Below are 17,690 nucleotides of genomic sequence, written 5' to 3'. Positions count from 1 at the left end.
TGCTAATTCTCTCCTAATTTACTCCTGGAGGTTAAAGTTACCATCCTTCAAGGGAGCAGGCAGATTGAGGATGAAGGCTACAGAGGATACTTTAAACGGAGAGAGATGGAGGCCAAAAGGAGATGAGACACCAGGGTCAGAGGAAGCGGCTCTGCTTAGGGACCTCAATCTGAACAAACCACATCATGTCATCAGACAGGAAATAATGCCTCCCTGGGGGGGAGGGGCTTTAGAATCTGAAACCAAAAGGGATCCTACTTCCATTCCAGTGTGACAAAATTCCTAACTATAAACCCAGGGCACCAAAGCCAGCGAATGTAACAGAGGAGTGAGCTGTGCCTGTTCCTCAACATCTCTTCGCTGCCCTGTCCTGAGTCAGGCCAACAAGGGAAGGCATCTCTTGAAACCAGCATGACAGAATAATTGGCCAATCCCTTTCTAGACTTATGAAAGCATGAACGCTGTTTTTTTGGTGTGTGTCACTAAACTGTGAATTTAAGCAGTAAGCATCTTATCTAAACGGGTTGAAATGCTGCATCAAAAGTAAGTGTGCATTTTTTAATTTTAAGAGCACACATTTTACTCAGTAATAACACATCCTAGTCATACCTGAGAGGCTGTGGTTTCCAGCTTTTGGATGCCATTCACCAAGTGCTCTTTCTTCTGGGATACCTCTTTTTGTTTCTTCTTCAACAGATTCTTAAACAGTGATATTTGTTCTAGAAAACTCTTTGGGGTGGTATAGTTGTGTCTTCTCTCATTCTGGTAATACCGGGTACTCATTTCATTCACACTAGTGTGAACGTGGGCCATGAAGAGGCTAATAGAATCTTTGTCCAGTGCCTGAAAACATAAACACTGTATTTCATATGCAATTCTCTCAAGTTAAAACAAAAATATAATTAAAAAAAAAAAAAAGAATCAGCAAAATTATGGAGTATCTTTTCCTAAAAGCCAGAACAAATTACGGCAGGATCTGGAAAAACTTACTCAGTCTTTAAGAGATAGCCACAGGATGAGAGAGATAACAATAAAGCATTCAGCTTTGCCAAGTAGGGCAAAGGATTTTTGTGCCCTCCACATACCAAACCCAAAGCCAACATATAACACAAACAAAGCTTTTCCCAAATTGCTTTTTATCTATCAAGTATGTGAAAGAAAAAAATGGTGAAACTGAGACACAGTACTCTAAAAAGTATTTTTGGTGTTGCTTTCAAACTACACTGTAGCAGTCACGCGCGCACACACACACACACAACCCAAACTGACAAATGTGTTTTTTTAAGAACCCATGGGAAAACAAACAGGATGGGAAGGTATAAAACTCATTGCTTCTGGGAGAAAAATGCCATTTATATTTTCATTTGGAAAAAACAAACAAAAAAAAAAAGAAAATGAGTAACTGCTCCTAGAAGATTTACTAGAGAACTCCCCCCCCCCCCCCACTATACTATTCTTTCTGTTTTGTCCTCTATGACTTCTGAAGTAGTTAACTTTTTAATTTGTGGAGTCACATCTCCCTCATTTTAATGATTATTTATTGCATTCTGTACAAGATGAACCAGGTTCAATTAATCAAGGGAAGCCTAAAAATCAATTAATATGAATTAAATGAGCTACACCAACTCTTAGGAAAGTCACACATAATTTACCAAAGTGTTGTCAATAATGCTCACACATCTTTGGGAAAATTGCACACAAGTGGCTGGTGATGCAGTTAAATGTTTCAAACCTGCACCATTAATATTACAACCCGGGTGTGCTAAGAGACAGGCCAGTTCCTGGTGCTGAACAACAACTGCTCCTGGGCGACGTCTAACAGCCTCCCAACATCATGACAAATCCGTGAGTGGGTTTCAAATATGTATATATGGGGTTGCTCTGCCTATCCATCTCACTAAATTAAAATTAATGTTCTGTTTTTTTAAAACCAAAGTCAAATACAGAATGATGCAAACCCTCAATATTCTGCATTCTCTAGTTCTGAGCTATGTGCATGTTACCAAATAGTGGACTCAGAATCTAAACTTATAAGGAAGTTAGAGAACTCCGTATAAATAAGATCCTCTGAGGGATTTTATCTTTAAAAGGGCTTCACTGCAAAATAAACACAGAGAGAAAATTCATCCCTGTCCTATCTTGTTTGAATGAACTAAAAGTGAGCACATGTCTTTTACAGTGTAAATCCTTCCCTGGCCAAGTCCGACCTCCTCACGTGGGGTGTGGGGTGTGGGGTGTGGGGTGCGGGTTGCGGGGGAGGACCTGGCCTCTGCCCAACCATGATCCTTATGAGGAGGCTCCTAGGCTGCCCTGAAAAGCTCTCTCTGACAACAGTTTCATTTGTAAATCTGCGATGGAAGAAGTGGTTTCCGGTAGAGCTGGAAGTGGCCCGAGACAACTTGTCTCAATGGGGCAAAATAACTATTGTTATTGGGCTTAACAAAATGGCACAGCATGGGAGACTTGCAGAGCCAGGGAGCAGCTGGTTGTAATTCACACTGTTTTTCAGAAAACTCTAATCGTTCCAGAACAGACCTCTTTGATGACTGGTCTTCCCTGCATTCTCAATTTGTCACTTTCTCTTATGATAAGGTCAGTAGTGACAGCACTTCCTGACATTAACAGCTGTGGCTTTTAAAAGGGTCATTGTAGAACTACTAATTGCAGTAATTTCATTAGCATAAATTATTTATTCTGCCATTCATTTATCTCCAGTTTTCTTTTTTTTTGGGGGGGGTTGGGGAGTGCAGGGAGGACATGGCTGCCGATGCGGCTGCAGAAAAGGCAACGCAATGCGTATTTTTCGTTTTCAGAGACCCAAGTGAAGAATATCACTCCTGCTACATTTGGCCCCTAATGAAAACCAGCTGATCCCATTCTCTAGTCATTTAGCAGCCCATCATGGGGAAAGCAAAAATACAAATAAGCAAACTGCCAGTATCAAATGGTTTCTAAAACCAGGGTTTCTCCACTAAGAGGCCCTGGAAAACAACGCTGTATCCAACGCATCATCAAATATACACAGGAAACTGCTTTTTCCTCACATTTAGACAGAAGTTTAATTTTTACTCTCTCAGCTGGCTCACTGTGAATGCAGAGGTATATCTGCTCCTTGGAGCTATGGTTCTCACGCCGTAGCAGTCACTGCCACACCAAGTACCCCCCACCACCCGACTCTTAGAGCAAATGCCCAGTAGGTCCCTGTTGGTGAAAATGACATAGCACAAGTCAAATGAAAAACAACACCGGAGGCCACGCCAAATCAAATATCTAAGAATGTTATACCTTCCCTAGACCAGCTGGTCCCAAGATTATACTGGTCTGTACTTTTAAATTCAAGAGCAACTTTCAAGAGCATTGCCTTCAAGGAAAGGGAGGAGAAGGGACAAAAGAGAATGGAGGTGAAAAGGAGGAAACTTTTTTAAGTTAACCTTGGGATCATTTTGTCACATGTGATGTCATTATACCTACCATCCACCATGAAAGTTTTCCTCCGAAGTTATTTCTATGTTAATTTTTTACAGCTTTATTGAAACATAGGTGAGATACAAAAAAAAGTACATAGTTAATATCTGTTATTTTTTTAATGATTCCAAACTGCTGGGTTTTAAAATCTATTGTTTGTACTTTTTAGCTCCTTTGGGGGCAGTTAATAATAGAAACTAATTAGATACTGGGGCTGTAAAATTGGTTTATTAAATAAAATTTAATCATATATAAAACGAGCAGTACTGCATTTGAACACCTCTCCTGAGCTCCTCATGGTGCTGATTCCCTCTGAGAAAAAAGATTCTGGAGGCAGCCAGGGACGCCGGTTTCGAATCCTACGACGTGGGTTAGATTTCCAGTTCCGTACAGAGGGACAAATGAGGGCACTCCCTGTACTGCCTCCTGCCCACAAAATCAGAGCTTAGACTTGTGGCACTCCTTTTTAGTCTGCTTTTCTTCCTTTCCCTGGATTCCTTTTTCAGAATAGCCAAACATTTCTGCAATAGTCCAGAGCAGGATTTAAGACTGTGGGGTTCTGGCATCAAAGTGCTGAGGGCGCCCTTACCTGCGGAGTGATCTTGCACGATGGCCTGCATCCCCTCACCTGTGCCATGGGCAAGCCCGGGGTCCCTGCTTAGAAGGGTGGTGAGCAGTGGTGGTGGGTACATCTGCCACTGGTGATGGTGACAGGGCACCAGTGTTGGTCCTCCTAAGATTACTTCCACCTGACAGAGCAGCCCCAAGTGTTAAACGCAGCGCCCAACAGTTTTCTAAATCACACACTAGTGTCTCATTTTTTTTTTTGTTTTTTCACTTTGCCTGGCGAATACATTTTGTTGTTTCTTTGGTCGTGTTTTTAAATTTTTATCTCTAATTTTAGGGGCTAATTTCCAAGGCCAAGAGCAAGGCCAGGTCCAGCCTAAGCCAGCAATCTGCAAGAAGAGTTTCTCGGCAATGAAAAGGTAGTGTCAGTGGCTCCCCAACACAACATAAAAACACAGAAACAACTGAGGACTGTGAGGGGGGTGAGGAGGTCAAACAGGGCCCAGCCAAGCCTCCCAGAGGGAGCAGCCAAGGCAGATGACGTAGCTGGTTCTGGGAAGGCCAGCACTACGGGAAAGCCACAGAACTATACCTTGGAGGGAGCGATGCTTACCAGCGTAACCGGATTCTATGGCAGCTATAATAAGTGGACCCCACTTTCGAGGTAGAGGGGATTCCCAAAGTTTCCCTAACTGCAAAAACTCTGGAAAGTGGCATTCTACCAGTTTTTGCAGTTCTGTTCTTAAATCGATTAACGTGCACAGAGAAAGAAATGCATGATGAATAGTGTACTGGTGCGCATGCACAAAGGAGAAGCAGGCTGAAGAATGCGGAAGGATGTTAACAACCACGTGGGCCTTTTCTCATCTGTCTGAATAGAGGCTTAAGCCAGTTAGAGACTTAGGCAGATTCAGGATAATTTTGACTGCCTCTGCTTCTGTCTTCATCTTTTAAAATGACTTCAGTACTCGTCAGGAGGAGATTTTCCCCCAAATTCATTGAATTTCTACTGCACAAGGCTTTCAACTTTTAAATTTGTATTGAACAATCCTCATTTATATTTCAAAGAAAACAAATGTGCTAAAAGTCAGTAAAAAAAAATCACTGCTAACATACCTATGACTAACAAAATGTTGTTTGCTACTCTTCGTGCTGTCCCCTACTGTTTTAAAAAGGAACCCAAGAACCAACGAAGAAGCCAGCCTTCACGTATAGCGGTAAAGTAACGTACCTCTTTGAACGGACATTTTCCACAATCAGATTGGCAAATGGTAGTAAAATATACCATTCTTCTGTTACCAGACACTGTGACAAGTTCTGAACTGAAGAGATGGGAGGTGGGTGGAATGAAGTCATTTCCCTGAAAAAGCTGATGGTACTGACCTTACGGAATTATTCAGTTGTATCACGTCAAAAGGACGGAGAATTTTAACCTGCCAGTCGGCCACTATGCCCGGAAAGGATGGGCTCCTTCATCTGGCTCTGATCTTTCCGAGAATGGAGACCCCTCCGGATGCAAATCTCACTCCTCCTCAGTGACAGTGCTCATCTTTTCATTTCCAGTCAATAATTTCTGCTTTCCTCAGGCCCAGTTCTCAAGTATGTCTATTATTCACTTTGACTCAAAAACCAACAACAGTACTCATCTTTTAACACCTGTTTGTCCTGCCTTGTTTCTTGACGGTTCCTAACTGTGACCCACGGACTTTTGGGTAAGGACTCCTCCCAACTGCCTCCTCACAGCGTGTGCAACCCGGTCCCCCGGGATACCCAGCGCGTCTTTCCCTCTCTCCCTCCTCGCACCATGACCTTCCTCATCTGCACTTCCAAACCTGAGGAGTGAGGAGTGTAAGTTGACACAAAGCCTGTGGATAAATACCCGGTGATACTTAAGGACCAAACTATTTTGGTTGTCTGACAGCTGTGGTTTAGCTCAATACCAGGTAGCAGGAAAGCAGCACAACCCTTTACTTAGATGCAGGCAGCCGATACCCCTGGGTGCTAAGCGTCTACAGACTGAAAAGTCTACGTCAACCCACAAAAAAAACCGCTTGCCTTTAATGAATCCTTTCTCTGTGGCTGGAGGGGTCACCTTGGATAACTATCATATACTCAACAAATAAAGTCAATAATTAAGAAGCACCTAAATTATGCTGATACCTTTCAGTCTTAATGATGAAAATCAAATCTAAGAAAATGAGCAAATCAGTGCCCATTCAAAAAACTTAAAAGCTATTTTTGACCTCTGCAGAAAAGTCACCACACATTTTTAGAAGAAGACAGACACGTGCATTCTGAATTATAATTACTGCTCCTAAGCAGCAAATTGGGAAGGTGGCAAAGTTAAACAGGCACACTCAACTGAAATGAAATCATCCAGCTGATCTGTTTTTAGGCATAATTCAGCGCAAGAGAAATGGTTAAGTGCTTTTAAAATCCTCCTTGACAAGCAGCATCCTATAGGAGGCGTCATGATACCACGAGACAGAGCTCAGCACCTGCCAGGAGCCCTCTGCACTTAAAATGATGCAAATCCTGCCTCATCCAGCAGATGTCAATGGTCACTGGCATATCAGAGCTCCTTCAGCAGTAACTGTTTTTGAAGTGGCTCCTAACCTTGTAGGAGAAGGCTTGCATCATGGGAGCTAGGGCAAGGAACTTAAAAAAAAGCACAGTGCCAAACATTAAGTTAAACCAAGTTACTAGCTTTGGGTTCCTTCCATTTGGGAAATTAATATTAAGAAATGAAGTGTACTGGTCTTTTCTTTAGCGAACCAGTGTGATAAAATGAAGTGTATAAAACAGAATTTTGCTACCAAGGTACATACTGATTCTCTAATAAATTGGTATTTTTGAACCCTTCTTATAATTATTAGACCGAACAATGCCCTACCTAATTCGAGTAATGCAGTCAGCCTAGCAAGAGCTTGAGATTTTGGTGGGTTAACAAGTGTCACTATTACTTGTCATGTTTGATGGTTTTTCAGGTTTCAAAGTACAAAATATTTCTGGCAGACTTTATCTAGTGCTAGTGCTCATGTCCATTAAATGGGGTTCTTTTGACTCTTCAGGAAAACACTGTAAATGGTGCAAGCAGTGTTGCAGACAAAGTAACCACTCCTGGGAGTGTCTACCATTCCACTTACCTATTCATGAGAACAAATTTACATAAATTTCCCCAAATGTTCTTACATGTTCTTAGTGCTATGCAAGGCCTCCTGAACAATGGAAAAAAGTAAACATCACTTAAAAAAATCAAACTACAGGGGTCCCTGCCTGGGTGGCTCAGTGGGTTAAGCATCTGACTCTTGGTTTAGGCTCAGGTCATGAGCTCAGGGTTCGTGGGTTCGAGCCTTGTGTCAGGCTCTGTGCTAACAGTATGGAGCCTGTGTGGGATATTCTCTCTCCCTCTCTCTTTGCCCCTCTCCTGCTCACTCACTCTCTCTCAAAATAAACATACTTACAAAAAATCCAATGATACATTACTATTATTCAGTCTTTACCCAGAAAGCCAGTTGCTGTTGTTTTAAAGGTCCAGGTAAGTGCATTCAACATTAAGGGTGAGTGAAGAGACAGGCAACAGAAAACACTTTCTGGATTTGGAAAAAAGAGTGAAACAGAAGAGATCATTTTTTCCATTTATTTACAGAAATGTTTTAAGTGTGAGAAAAGGAGAGAGGGAGTATTTGAATGTTATAAAGGCTTTATCATATGCATCTTTTTTTAAAAAATGTTTTTAGTTTATTTTTGAGAGAGGCAGTGAGTGAGTGGAGCAGGGGCAGAGAGAAAGGGGGACAGAGGATCTGAAGTGGCCCCGTGCTGACAGCAGAAAGCCTGATGTGGGGCTCGAACCCACCAACTGTGAGACCATGACCTTGAGCTGAAGGTAGCTGCTCAGCTGACAAAGCCGCCCAAGCGCCCCTGTCCTATGCATGTTTTTGATGCTGTGTGACAGGTCTTCCTTGACACTCCCGGCACTTAAGTAGATTAATGGACATTTTAGAAAAGGCAATAAACTGTATTACAATAAAGCTATCTATAGAAATAAGAAGCAGTAATACTAGCTGCATACAAATACTTAAATATGTAAATATGTCCAGGTTTGCAACCATCTGGCCATGAAAAGATAGAGAATTCAACAAAATGGGAAAGGGCTCTTTGGAAAAGTGACAGGCTCTTAGGAGTAAGGGAGGCCACAGTGGGATGTGTCTGTTCCTAATAAAGCTTCAAGTGGGAACAGACATCATCTCTCACATAGCCCCGATTCTATTTTTGGTTCTGAGATATTCTAGCCCTACCACTCAGTGGAATCAGAAGACAAGCCTCCATGGGCAATGTTCACAATTACCACCCTTCCAAACTATCTAATCAGAAAGGCACTAGATATCAAAAATTTCTACAAAGTGTAAATGATACCTTTTTCCCTCTGAATTGGGAAGTACACTTGAAGTGCTTTTTGTTTTTTAGTTTCATGCAACCATTTAAAAATGTAATAGGATGTGCAAATTTCATTATGGTCAAATGACAAACATAATTTATAAAACATAAACCCCTAAGACAAAGAAACAGATACATTATCTGACTCAGTGACTACAGAATTCATGGTGCTGATTTTTCACCCATTATTAATGTAATGAGAAAAATCAACAATTAATTGCCTTACTTTGTTAAGATCAAGCATTGCATGACTATGGGTGGCTACTTTTCTGTTTGGGTTTTTATTTGTGTATTTGAAGGATTCATGTTCAGCAAACCCTATTACGATTCAAGGAACAAATGATCCTGGCTTTCTGGTGAGTCAGTCTAAGTAAGAACACACTCGTGTGCCAAGTGCACACATGTGTGCACAGACCTCTCAACCTGCTACAAAGAGGTCAATCACCATATTCCATAGAACGTAAACTAAGAAAGACGATTTTACCATCTTAAACAAAAGGCTTAACTTTTCTATAGGAGGTGTATTTTGGAAATTACTTCTTTATTGAGGACTTCTGGTTGGTGAGTGAGTGAATGTGTGTGTGTGTGTGTGTGTGTATGTGTGTGCGTGAGAGACACAGATTCAGAGGTTGACATGGCATTACCTCAATTCCCTTCGTTTCCTCAATGAACCGCCTGCTGACTGAGACCAGAGCTTCCTGCGGCCACGCATGAAACCAGTCAATAGCCGTGCAGTTAACTATGGCTGGGAACTTCCGAGCTCTCCCTCTTAGCGTGTGACCAACGGGAGAGAAACACAGAATGATCTGTGGAGACATGGGGGCAGGGAAGAAAGAGGAGGGTGATGAGTGAGCAAAGAATTACATTGCAATCCTAGACAATGAAAGCAAGGAGCGCAGCCAAGCATGACATTAAACTATGCTAAAGCACTACAGAGTGGAAAGCGACATTAACCTCCTTGCTAATCAAAGAATAAACCTGCCCCCAGTGGCTACTCCAGCGAATATACAGAAACGCTGCTATGCACTTTCCTTAAAACGGGTCCCTCTCCTTTTAAACATTTTTGGTAATTATCATTAATAGTGAGAAATTTATTCTTTTCTGTTACACGAGTAACATTATAGCCACAGAAAAAAAATAAATATCCAAACCAAATCACCAAGATAAAGTAACACCAATACCTTCATCTTCTGTCTCCTTCCATTCTGTAATTCATCAGATTCAATCATACTTTGTAATTTACTTAAAAACAATTTGTATCATAGTGAAGGTTTACTTTTTTCCCATTTAAAATAGATATACCCAGTTTCATTCTTCACATTTTTAAAGGAGTAAAAAATTCAGTTTATACATGCTCCTGATGAGACACTTTTAAGTTTCTGGTTTAAATCTAAAGCTCTATTTAGGTATTCAATGATTTAAGAATTAATGTCTGTGTGAATATGTTTCCATATTCTCTGTAGTGACAGAGGGATTTGATCTGGCACTAGGGTCTGAGTTTGGCTGGGATCATGGCCACAGCTCAGGGAGGGGGTAGAAAGGACCTCAGGAGTCAGGTGGGTCTGACTGTCCCTTCTGGGCATCTCTGAGTGTGACAGGGCTCCCACATGAGATGCCCCGTGTGAAGGGCTTGGCACAAAGAAGGCGTACAGAGAGCATTTCTTTCAACCACTCCCTCTTCTCCTGAGTTCCTGTGGACTTGAGGCACCAGAGTAGTGATGCCAGCTGGGGTAAGGTCTGAGAATGACAGTCCTGGTTTCCTCTTCTCCAGAAATGGCATGGACTTGATAGAAAACAAAGCTTACAGCTCGCTCAACTCAATATCTAACACTCTGAGGTCAAGCAACTAATGCAATCATTTTTCAAATGATGGGATTTTTTTGGTAGAGCATTTCAAAAATTCACATCACAAAAATCTCCAGCATACAGGAAGCCATACAGTATCTTACTTAACGGGTGTCTTTACTATGTTTATTTTACATACTGTGGCTCCTGAAAAACTCACGATGGATAACTTCTGGTATGTAAAACGTTTAACAATGCATAAGCTGACTGATCATTTATTCATTATACACAAGAGCCTAGTTACAAATGAAGTAACTGCTCTAATACCACGTGTGCTGAGTGAACGGGACTTCAGTTACAATGCATAATTTTCACTTATGTCACCGTTCTTATGTTTCTCCTACCTGCCGTCTTTTTTTCCCCATACTTGAACATCTAGGACACAAAGAAATAATCGATTTCCACACTCAACTTATCTCTTATTCCTGGAAATTTTAGGAGTTTCATTTATTAACAGTTATAGCAAAGGCAAAGGAAAAACAAAGGCTCCTTTGAGATCTGAAATATCTCCATCCCTTTTACACACTTACTGAATTTCTCTCGTTATGGGTGTATTACCAGGTCTTCACAGTTTGTGACAAAACAAAGTACTGGAACCCTGTGTGCTCAGTCTCGGGAAAAAATATTTTGAGTTAATATAATGATATACCTTCATTATTTATTGAAAGATAATAGAGAATCCTCATTTAAAGAATTATTTTTCTTTTCTACAATTTTACAGCTGAAGACATTTTTCCCTATGCTATTTATTATGGCTGAAATAAGGATCTCCATAACGCCAGTTATGTTTTACATGGAAGGTGGTTGGCAGGACATCAATGCTTCTCAAAGGATTGTTAGGAGCTGGTTAGAAAGGCAAATTCTTGGACCCAATCTATACCTAAGGAATTAGACTCTGGATGGGCTTTGGCAAGCTGTTTTCAACAAGGCCCCCAGGTGACTCCGACACCTGCAGGTATAACCTGATAGTTTAAACATTTCTAAGGGAATATTTAAATAAAATGCTTACATTTTCAGTGCTTTTGCAATTGGTAAAACACATGGAATATAAGTATGCCTCTGTCTGGATACAGAGAATTTTAAATAAATTAGATACTCACGAGTAAGCTAAATTCTACCATCTGAAACAAACCTTGGGAACCAATTTACAGAAATATGCTTGGTTATCAGTGCTTTCGAAGAAGGGAAAGGGCAGTACCACACCAACCTCGAGCAATGTAGCTGTTGACCCAATTCATTACCCAGTCACTTCTAGTTTTGCGAGAAATATAGCACAGAATCCCTCCTGCTCTCCAGCTTTCGTGGGTAGTAGTCCCATGTGAGAGGTGTCCGCAAGTCCCTGCTCATGTCTGGAAACTGGCGGTTGTTCTATTCTTTTCTAAAATGGTCTCCACGTGTTTTGATTATGAGCATGGAATGGAGGTCAACTCTGCCAGCTGCTCATATGGGATGTGACTATGGGCACGTTTCTTAATCGTGCTGTATTGTCCTCATCTCCAAAAAAGGAGAAATCACAGTTACCTCCCAGGGGCACCAGGAAAACTTATGGATATTTATCAAAGTTTTCCTCACAGTTGCTCAAGCATGAATGGTGCTCCATAAACTCCATGCTGTGCTACTTTATTTATTTTTCATTTTATTTTTTTTTCAACATATGAAGTTTATTGTCAAATTGGTTTCCATACAACACCCAGTGCTCATCCTAAAAGGTGCCCTCGTCAATACCCATCACCCACCCTCCCCTCCCTCCCACCCCCTATCAACCCTCAGTTTGTTCTCAGTTTTTAATAGATAATGCTTTGGCTTATGCCAAAATGCTTATGCTTTGGCTCTCTTCCACTCTAACCTCTTTTTTTTTCCTTCCCCTCCCCCATGGGTTTCTGTTAAGTTTCTCAGGATCCACATAAGAGTGAAACCATATGGTATCTGTCTTTCTCTGTATGGCTTATTTCACTTAGCATCACACTCTCCAGTTCCATCCACGTTGCTACAAAAGGCCATATTTCGTTCTTTCTCATTGCCACGTAGTATTCCATTGTGTATATAAACCACAATTTCTTTATCCATTCATCAGTTGATGGACATTTAGGCTCTTTCCATAATTTGGCTATTGTTGAGAGTGCTGCTATAAACATTGGGGTACAAGTGCCCCTATGCATCAGCACTCCTGTATCCCTTGGGTAAATTCCTAGCAGTGCTATTGCTGGGTCATAGGGTAGGTCTATTTTTAATTTTCTGAAGAACCTCCACACTGTTTTCCAGAGTGGCTGCTCCAATTTGCATTCCCACCAACAGTGCAAGAGGGTTCCCATTTCTCCACATCCTCGCCAGCATCTATAGTCTCCTGATTTGTTCATTGTGGCCACTCTGACTGGCGTGAGGTGATACCTGAGTGTGGTTTTGATTTGTATTTCTCTGATGAGGAGTGACGTTGAGCATCTTTTCATGGGCCTGTTGGCCATCCGGATGTCTTCTTTAGAGAAGTGTTTATTCATGTTTTCTGCCCATTTCTTCACTGGGTTTTTTGTTTTTCGGGTGTGGAGTTTGGTAAGCTCTTTATAGATTTTGGATACTAGCCCTTTGTCCCATATGTCATTTGCAAATATCTTTTCCCATTCTGTTGGTTGCCTTTTAGTTTTGTTGGTTGTTTCCTTTGCTGTGAAGAAGCTTTTTATCTTCATAAGGTCCCAGTAGTTCATTTTTGCTTTTAATTCCCTTGCCTTTGGGGACGTGTCGAGTAAGAGATTGCTACGGCTGAGGTCAGAGAGGTCTTTTCCTGCTTTCTCCTCTAGGGTTTTGATGGTTTCCTGTCTCACATTCAGGTCCTTTATCCATTTTGAGTTTATTTTTGTGAATGGTGTGAGAAAGTGGTCTAGGTTCAATCTTCTGCATGTTGCCATCCAGTTCTCCCAGCACCATTTGTTAAAGAGACTGTCTTTTTTCCATTGGATATTCTTTCCTGCTCTGTCAAAGATGAGTTGGCCATACGTTTGTGGGTCTACTTCTGGGGTTTCTATTCTATTCCATTGGTCTATGTGTCTGTTTTTGTGCCAATACCATGCTGTCTTGATGATGACAGCTTTGTAGTAGAGGCTAAAGTCTGGGATTGTGATGCCTCCTGCTTTGGTCTTCTTCTTCAAAATTACTTTGGCTATTCGGGGTCTTTTGTGGTTCCGTATGAATTTTAGGATTGCTTGTTCTGGTTTTGAGAAGAATGCTGGTGCAATTTTGATTGGGATTGTATTGAATGTGTAGATAGCTTTGGGTAGTATTGACATTTTGACAATATTTATTCTTCCAATCCATGACATGCTGTGCTACTTAAAAAAAAAGAAATGCTCTCCACACCTTTACAGGTAATGTGGAATCAACTCGAGTTATTGCCTCAAGGAACATTACTATGGCGGGGAGGGGGGGGTCATCCTGATAATTTTCCCATTATATTTCCCTTAATTTCCTGAGATTAATACAGCAAAGGGTTTTTAAGTAATAAAAACACAGATATGTGAAAACAGGGTGTTAGCTTATCTCTAATTCACTTTTTGGGGTTTACTGAGGTATAAGTGATAAAATTCTAAGACACTGAAAGTGCAAAGTGTGATGATTTTATACACATAGACGTGGTCAAAGGATTCCCCCCATTGAGTCAATTAGCACAACCATCACCCCATAGTTTTATCTTTTGTGGTCAGTGTTGTTGAGAACATTTAAGTTCTACTCTCTTAGTAAATTTAAATGATACAACATGGTGCTTTCAACTGTAGTTACCATGTTACATGTTAGGTCCTGAGATCTTATTCATCTAATAATTGAAACATTATGCCCTTTTACCAATTCCTCCTTATTTCCCGTACCCATTGGCAATATTCTGCATGTAAGTGATAGCATGCAGTCTTTCTGTTCCTCTGCCTGGCTTATTTCACTTAGCGCATGCCTTCAAGTTTAATCCACGTTGTCGCAAATGACAGGATGTCCATTTTCCTGAAAATTCTATTTGTGTCCGGGTGTGTGCATACCTCACATTTCTTGATCCATTTGTCCACTGATGGACACTTAGGTTGCTTCTATACCTTGGCTATTGTCAATAATGCCACTGTTAACATAGAAGTACAGGTATCTCTTTAAGATAATGGTTTTGATTCCTTCAGCTATACTAGAAGTGGGATTTCTAGATCATATAGTACTACTATTTTTAAGTTTAAAAAAATTTTTTTACATTTATTTACTTCTGAGACACAGAGACAGAGCACAAGTGGGGGAGGGGCAGAGAGAGAAAGAGACACAGGATCCGAAGCAGGTTCCAGGCTCTGAGCGGTCCGCACCGAGGCAGACACGGGGCTCGAACCCACAAACTGTGAGATCATGACCTGAGCCAAAGTTGGACGCTCATTGAGCCACCCAGGTGCCCCAATCTACTATTTTAATTTCTTGAGCAATCTCCTTACTGTTTTCCATAGTGGCCGTACCAGTTTACGTTCCTGCCAACAGTGTATGCATCATCACCAGCAATTGTGACTTCTCGTGTTTCTGTTAACAGCCATTCTACGAGGTGTGAGGTGAAACTATTTACTATTTAAATGGTTGGTAGAATTCACCAATGAAGCCATCTGGTCGTATATAACTTACCTTTGAAAAAACTTCAATCTAGTATGATATGCATGTGGATACTCATTTTATGTATTCGGGCCACTGGTTAGTATCTCATGTAGTCCAATGGAAACTATAGAGGCTAGGGATGCAGAAGCAACATTTCACATGAGGGAAACCCACACTGCAAAGTCAGCTACCTGAACTCTCAGCTAAGTCCTTTCATCAACATAAATGGTTGATTAGCTGACATCATGAATACTGGATTTGATTTTATTTATTTGAGAGAGTGAGAGTGCACGTGAGTGCAGGGGAGAGGCAGAGAGAGAGAGTCCCAAGCAGGGTCTTCGGTGACAGCACAGAGCCTGAGGCAGGGCTCAAACTCACAAACCATGAGATCATGACCTGAGCTGATATTAACAGCTGGACGCTCAAAAAAAAAAAAAAAAGAAAAGAGTCACGTATTTAACAGACTGAGCCACCCAGGTAGGTACCTTTGGAGTTGATTGTTTTACTGATGAAATGAGTAGTATTCAAGATATCTGAGGAAAATAAAAATATTATACTTCCATCTCCACAGCTGTACAAACAAAAGAGGAAAATCTAGATACTGAAGTATTCCAGCAATTATACTACTGGCTTTTTGGACTTTGATTTTGACCAGTCCTATGGTAAACAGTTTACAGAATGATTCTTTTTATGCGATTCCAGCTGAATCCTACCATGAGAATATTGCCCCAACTGCCCCCGAAGAATCCTTCTAGTAAGTGCTATTCAGTTTCCTAAAATAAAAGAGCTAAGACTGCAATAAGCTTACAGAGCTCGTTTTTAAAACTTTAAGACCTGTTTTAAGTTATGTGCTACACATAAACTCTATGTGTACCTGAGGTCAGTCTGAAACTTCCTTTCCTTAAAACACACCTTGAGTTGGGATAGTGGGGGACAAGAGCCCCCCACCCTGGAACAGGTGTCATGTACCTGTAAGTACTGAAGGTCACTGAAATATATACCTCCTCCCAAAGAGTCCCTGACAACGCAAATGACCAAACCAGCTGAAGTTAGTTCCCAGCAGTGGACTGAAAGAAAAGTCAACTAAGAAAATAAAGTCAAAAATGCCTCAGACAGCTGTGTTCTTTTCTAAAAGCAAATTCCCACAAGTAAAAAGCAAACCCTGAAATCACCATCTACTTATTTCCTACAGCTCTAACATTTGGACGTCAGAAACTTGCTTTTGGAATCCATACCATAGAATTTTCTATCCCTTTCTTCCCCCTACACAGGTGTTATGACTCATTTGCAATAACCCATTTTCCATTGTGCTTTGTAATACGTTTCAATTTCTTTTGGGTAAGATCCCATCGTAAGTACATACTTATTTGTATATCACTAACAGGACTCAGTTCATTTCCTCTTGTAATGGAAATCTGAATTGCTACCGTCACTCTGCATTTTTTTTCCAGTCGATATACTGTCAGATAGAAGTAACCCTCCCACATATTTACTTCAGAAGCTTCTATCCATAACTTATGTTTGCATTTATCCTCAAAAGTCTAAGCATTTTTCAAGAATGATAAGATCTGAATCTTACTGAGAAAATTCTCTTAGGAATGGAAGTTTAGCATACAAACTCTTCCCTTGTTTGAATGTTTCAGTACCATTTTATCATCCTTATATTATCCCTCTATCAGCCCCTATCCAATAACCTTTTAATTTCAATTACCTTCACAAAATCCAAAAGCATCTTCAACATACACACATGCAGTACATTTTTATGCTTTGTTTCCTTTTTAGATAACACACAGTGAAATCATTCGCACACCCTTTTACTTGTGACTATTGGTCAGTGCCAATTTTTATAAGAGGTAGTATCTTACTTACACTGGGAAATTTTACATCTTTTTTTTCAAAAAACAAAACTCTTCAATTCAGAAAGAAATTGTACGTGGAATCTCAATAAAGAGCAAGGAGCGGGGCCCCTGGGTGGCTCAGTGGGTTAAGCGTCCGACTTCAGCTTAGGTCACGATCTCGCCGTTTGTGGGTTCGAGCCCCATGTCGGGCTCTGTGCTGACAGCTCAGAGCCTGGAGCCTGTTTCAGATTCTGTGTCTCCCTCTCTCTCTGCCTCCCCTGCTCGTGCTATGTCTCTCTCTCTCTCTCTCAAAAAATAAACATTAAGAAAAGTTAAAGAAGGAAAGAGCAAGGAGCAAATCCATTCCTGGGGAGTGAAGACAGTAGGCGGTCTATGCTCTACTATATACTATCTACTCCCTACTATGTATTCCCATGTGCAGGAGGAGCGTATTCACTCATCACAGCTGCCCTACTTGATGCCAGGACCTGAAATGCCCACACACTACTTTGCAGACCAGTAGGCAGCCCCCACAGCCTCGTATAACAGTGTTCTGTTTTTTTTTTTTTCAAACAGGCAATCGGATGCCTAATTATCTACTGATTGGACCCATATTTGAACCACATCATGCAGTTTGCGGCTTATGGTCTGTGCTGCTCTGCTAGAATGGCCGACGGTGTTTCTGTTGACACTGGGTGCTGAGTGCACACACATGTGCAGGTGCAGGAACAAACCTCGTATTGTGCTGGCAAACCCCACACGCAAAGGTAAGCAGAATGTTTTGGAAAACATCAACATGTTCTTCAAAATGCAAAGTTCATTGAATTTAAATGGGTAAGTCCTTCTGTCTTGGATTAAGCCCTGCACTTAACGCCAAGTTCAAAATTTCTTTTATAATATGGCAGATGATGTCTACTCCTTCTTTGAGATACTTTCCAACCC

At 41.0% G+C, this 17,690-nt stretch overlaps 1 protein-coding gene across 1 annotated transcript in view; it reads right to left on the bottom strand.

The window, feature by feature from the left end:
- Positions 1–17,690, bottom strand: part of DNAH11 (dynein axonemal heavy chain 11) — a 359,440-nt gene that overhangs the window by 121,191 nt on the left and 220,559 nt on the right. The window contains exons 55-56 of the mRNA XM_060632677.3: positions 9,114–9,275; positions 610–843 (exon numbers count right to left, since the gene is read on the bottom strand). Of these exons, the coding sequence (XP_060488660.3) occupies positions 610–843; positions 9,114–9,275 (396 nt within the window). The remainder of the gene's footprint in view (positions 1–609; positions 844–9,113; positions 9,276–17,690) is intronic.

The sequence above is a fragment of the Panthera onca genome, chromosome A2 (assembly GCF_046562875.1).
Source record: "Panthera onca isolate mPanOnc1 chromosome A2, mPanOnc1 haplotype 2, whole genome shotgun sequence".
Taxonomy (NCBI): Eukaryota; Metazoa; Chordata; class Mammalia; order Carnivora; family Felidae; genus Panthera; species Panthera onca.
Note: the sequence above shows the minus strand (reverse complement) of the source record. Positions and strands in the feature narration are given on the sequence as shown.